Source organism: Habropoda laboriosa, unplaced genomic scaffold, assembly GCF_001263275.1.
Source record: "Habropoda laboriosa isolate 0110345459 unplaced genomic scaffold, ASM126327v1 scaffold23, whole genome shotgun sequence".
Lineage (NCBI taxonomy): Eukaryota > Metazoa > Arthropoda > Insecta > Hymenoptera > Apidae > Habropoda > Habropoda laboriosa.
The window spans coordinates 935,905-940,641 of NW_017100140.1; the positions used below are offsets into that span (position 1 = coordinate 935,905).

Below are 4,737 nucleotides of genomic sequence, written 5' to 3' on the forward strand. Positions count from 1 at the left end.
AAAGTAATTTTATAAAATTGTGAAATAATAAATTTAATTGTTGTTACAAAATTAAAATTACAAAATAAATATTTATTTAATGAACAGCAGGATATTCGATAGTTAAATGAAAAAAAGAGCTAGTTCACAGGTGTAAAAATATTTTTAAAAGGATAACTAAACTGTCTTAATTAAAAAAAAAAAAACCTTTTTCATAGTGGATAAATTTAAAGTACATAATTATAACTATATTTTCCATGTTTCTGATAAACTCTCTGCATAATACAGTTTGAATTAGTCGTGTAGCTCCACCTTGTACATTCCTGATTCCAAATCATAATTGACAATTTTTATTGTAACAGGAACACTATCAATTGACCCTGTAGCTTCTTGCTCTAAAATTTCTTTTATTTTAGGAGAACGATGCCCATCGTGATCAGCTGCATCTATAAAATCACATAATTTAGAGTAACTACTAATTAAATAACAAGTACGGAACAATAAATACTATACTTACTAATAATATTACAAATACTTGCAACTGCAGGGGCTGTAATAAATTCCCTTGGCATCAGTCGTATATCTTTATGATTAATATCCTCGGTATTACCATAATCAATGAAAAAAAGGGAGCTTGTTGTAGGTGTAGAACTACGACATACACAAGCAGCGCGATACCATCCATCTTTGTAGAGAGCAAGACAAAGCTCTTCCTCACGGGGAATGTAATGATCACTTGTTTTACAATATGCATTTATCTTTAAGAACAATAAAATGTATATGTTTATGCATGCTTATATTTATGTATAGTAAAGCATAATGTAATTTTGCGAAAATACAGGTTACCTTTTCTGACAATGTATTAAAAACGTGATACATCATATCATAATCTAATGGACACATTGCATACATATAATCACCAAGACAATACAGTATAACTGCTGTAATAATATCGCCATTATTTCCTAAGCGTGCAGAACTTATATCATTTAACAAATAACACGTTTTGTCTGTAAGGGAAGTCATTAATTTTAATATTAGTTTAAATTATATTATTCAATGAAAGTATTTAATACATAACTTTCAATAATTACCTTCCTCAGCAGATTTCTTTGATGTAGGTACAAGTAATTCACTTATTTTTTTATTAACACTTTCTCCAGTATGAAGTTTAAGATGTACACCATCTTTAGAATGTATACCGTTAAATGTACACGTTAAACGAACTTCAGTTCCTACTAAGTGACTAAGATAATCACTTACATCTTTTGTCATAGGAACGTCTTCGGGTACATCATTTAGAGTGACCTTTGTTATACAACTGTGGAGCTTTTAAAGTATTAGATATTAGTATTTGTGAATTATATTGTATTATGATGCATATGTTAAATGATAACGTACCTGTTTTAAATCATCAGTTAAAGATTTAAGTTTCTTTATATTTGTAAATTCTGTATTACCAAAATCAACGTATGTAATTGCAATTTTATCGTCCTCTATTTTAGTAACAATCGCACGATAGTAATTCGTATCATCATATTTAGCTATTACCATTTGTCCAACAACTGGTGGTTCTTCTAAAAATGCAGCTAGTATGAACAGACAATGCTTTATTTTATTCAGATTATTATCAAATGTTATTTTAATTCTTATTATATTATAAACTGTTTTACATACAAGTTTGAGCACACTTTGCAACTTTTTGCATAACACTATTATAATGTTCTAACTCGGCAGTATCTAAGGAACGAACAAATAAGAGAGTATGACTTCGATAGGCCATAATGCATACCTACAAACATAATTCTCATTTATTTAAAAAATATTTAATATTTATGATAAAATTTACATTGAAATGAAAGTAACAACTACTTTTCTTATTTAAATCAAAATTATTGTTCATACCTCAGATCCATTTTTTAATTCTGCATATTGTATTCCTGTTTGTTCAGGCATTGGTATCCAAGGTTTTACAAATGCTTTCAATTTATCTTTTCCTTTAATAATTTCTATTTCAATTTTATCTTGTTCCTTATTAACATTTTGTGTTATCACTTTAAACTTATGTGAATCATATGTCTATAAATTAGAATTAGAATATTAGAAATGAATAAGATATAACATATATGCTACACTACATTAGATATTCCAGCTTACACTGAATTTATATTTAGCATCAATTACTTCACATATTGCTCCAAATGTACAAATATCCAAAAAATTTTCAGGACATGGTAGGGTTTTATCAACTGTCTGTACATTGGATCCATCTATTAGAGCCATTTTTAAAGAGGGTTCAAGAGATAAAACACATCCCCTATACCACTGGTTAGCTATTAGACCACATATTATATCTCCAATATTTGGACTAGGAATTGAAAACTTTATAAGTTATATTGAAAATTTTACTTATAGATCTAATTACATATTATAAGTATTTACCTATGATTTGTATGTTTTGTCATTTGGGAACAAATTGTAGATAAATGAACCTGTAATTTTTCATAATCAGGTGCTGCATCATTTGGCATTAGTATTGTTCTATAAGTATTGTTCTTTAGTTCTGCCCCAAATTCTAGAAAACCTGTTTTTCCAACAGTCAAAGTACTTATTATACTTTTTAATTTATTAAAGGTATTTGATATATTATTATTAATAGATGTCTTTGAAGTAACCAAAGGCTCATCATTAGCTTTCGAAGTATTTGGAATCTGTGGTATTGGATTATTATTTATCTGAGTTACTTTCGGCATTGATTTATTATTTTCATCTTTAACTTCAACATTGATTACTTCATTGGAATCAATCGATATCATTTTTACACTTATTACATTATCATATTTAAGATCTTTATATTTTTCGTATGCTGCATCCGATAAACGAATTTTAGCACTAAATCGTGGAATGTTTTTATATTTATTAATTTCACGAAACTCTTCCGTTGATAAAACGGTTTCATCATTACCAAAGTCTATGTAATGTATTTTTGTAGGAAATAAAGATGTAATTAAAGCTCTATGCCATATATTTTCAAATTTTACAGCATACACATTTCTATTTATTGGTTCCACTATTTGTGCTTTATCTGCATCCTTTTGTAGATTACTCATTAGCTCCATAATTTCAAATTCGTCTTCTACTTTCTGAACCCAAAAGTCACGATTTTCCTTTATGACTATTCTTACATCTTTAAATTCTGATGTAGATAAGAATGTATGTTTGGAAAAAGATATATCGTCTTCTATCTTTTGTACATTGTCAGTATGAAACTTTTGCCATTTCTTATGACTGTCTAAGTCTTTTGAATCGCTAATAGCATTCTGATTTTGAATTTCTCTCTGAAGTGGTTTTTCAGGTAAAGAAGAATGATTTTTCTCAGGTATTCTTATTTTGTCTATTTTATTTTCTGTATGCTTAATATGTTGAATACTGGTTTCAGTATGTAAATATTCCGAGCTATTATTATTTGCATTGTTATTACAAACTGTTCCAGATACATCATTTATAGTTTGATCTTCTAAAACAGCATCAATAATTTCATCTTCAGTTGACATTTTAATCGTAAACTTTTTCGGTCGTCGAAGTGGTATTTGTACGTTAGAAATACTTTTGATAGATGTTTGCTCTCTAGTATTTGACTGTGGTGTAGGTCTAGATTGCATAGCCATTACTAAAGATCTAATAATAAAAAGATTTGAGAAGGTATACACAAAACTTATGGACTGCAATATATAATACTAGAAGAGAATACATACGGAATTGCTTCACATTCAACCTTATGTCGAGGCCAATCTTTTACTAGACAATCTTTACTACAATAAAATGTATAGTAACACCTTTCACAAGCAAATTTTGTCTTCTTTGAGCATAATTTACATACTTTAACTGCACTTTGTAACATATCTTCACCATATTCATATGAATCCTATTAAATTACACATTATTAAAATATTATTAAAAAGTAAATATTTTTTCTATTGTTCAATAATTTTCTTACAGAGTTACGTTTCTCATACACGCTACTAATGTAACTGTGAACTTCAGGATCTGGATATGGGATATCATACATAGTATATCCACGGCCAAGAGAAACATGTCTTTTACCATCTGGAGTAACAGTTAATTTTCCTCTGAAATGTTTTCAAAAAAATTATTGTACATATACACCCTATATACATTTCATATGAATTTCTAATAGTACCTTGTCCATAATGTATTTGTACTTGCATAAGGTTCTGCATTTTCATATGGATTATATGTATGTGCATCAGAAGGATATGGATATAATAAATCATCATCTTCTATGCATATGTATTGTGGTAATGTGGGATTTGGTTCAATCCCTTTAAATACATTTAAGGGCTTGCCTGGTCCTCTGGTTTGTATTTTGTACATATTTATAAATAAATCTTTTTTTTCTGTTATTCTGCAATATAAAAATATATACTTACAATGACTTATTTGCAAATGTAACAGCTGTTACATTGTGATTTTCAGATTGTTGTGCAACATTTTTAAAAGCTGATGTCTTCACTGTTGCTACTTCACTGGAGCCTTTTTCTTTTGCAAATGATATTTGCAAATGCAATGGTGATTTATTATGTAAATCTTTTATGGCATTTTCTGCTTCAAGATATGTACCATAAGTAATATATGCCCAGCTAGCATTTGGGCGGTAGAAATGTCCTTTGATATGCCCATAATGATTGAAGATTTGTAATAAACCATGCTAAAATATTCCAAATTAATTCATTTATT

The 4,737-nt window shown here is 28.4% G+C and overlaps 1 protein-coding gene across 1 annotated transcript in view; it reads right to left on the reverse strand.

Moving 5' to 3' along the window:
* Positions 1-273: 273 nt before the first annotated feature.
* LOC108580000 overlaps positions 274-4,737 on the reverse strand; it is a 5,885-nt gene continuing 1,421 nt past the window's right edge. The window contains exons 2-15 of the mRNA XM_017943654.1: positions 4,431-4,708; positions 4,181-4,366; positions 3,977-4,109; positions 3,735-3,904; positions 3,547-3,657; positions 2,422-3,408; positions 2,137-2,347; positions 1,885-2,058; positions 1,657-1,771; positions 1,381-1,568; positions 1,074-1,308; positions 826-989; positions 497-737; positions 274-425 (exon numbers count right to left, since the gene is read on the reverse strand). Coding sequence (XP_017799143.1) covers positions 274-425; positions 497-737; positions 826-989; positions 1,074-1,308; positions 1,381-1,568; positions 1,657-1,771; positions 1,885-2,058; positions 2,137-2,347; positions 2,422-3,408; positions 3,547-3,657; positions 3,735-3,904; positions 3,977-4,109; positions 4,181-4,366; positions 4,431-4,708 — 3,345 coding nt within the window. The remainder of the gene's footprint in view (positions 426-496; positions 738-825; positions 990-1,073; positions 1,309-1,380; positions 1,569-1,656; positions 1,772-1,884; positions 2,059-2,136; positions 2,348-2,421; positions 3,409-3,546; positions 3,658-3,734; positions 3,905-3,976; positions 4,110-4,180; positions 4,367-4,430; positions 4,709-4,737) is intronic.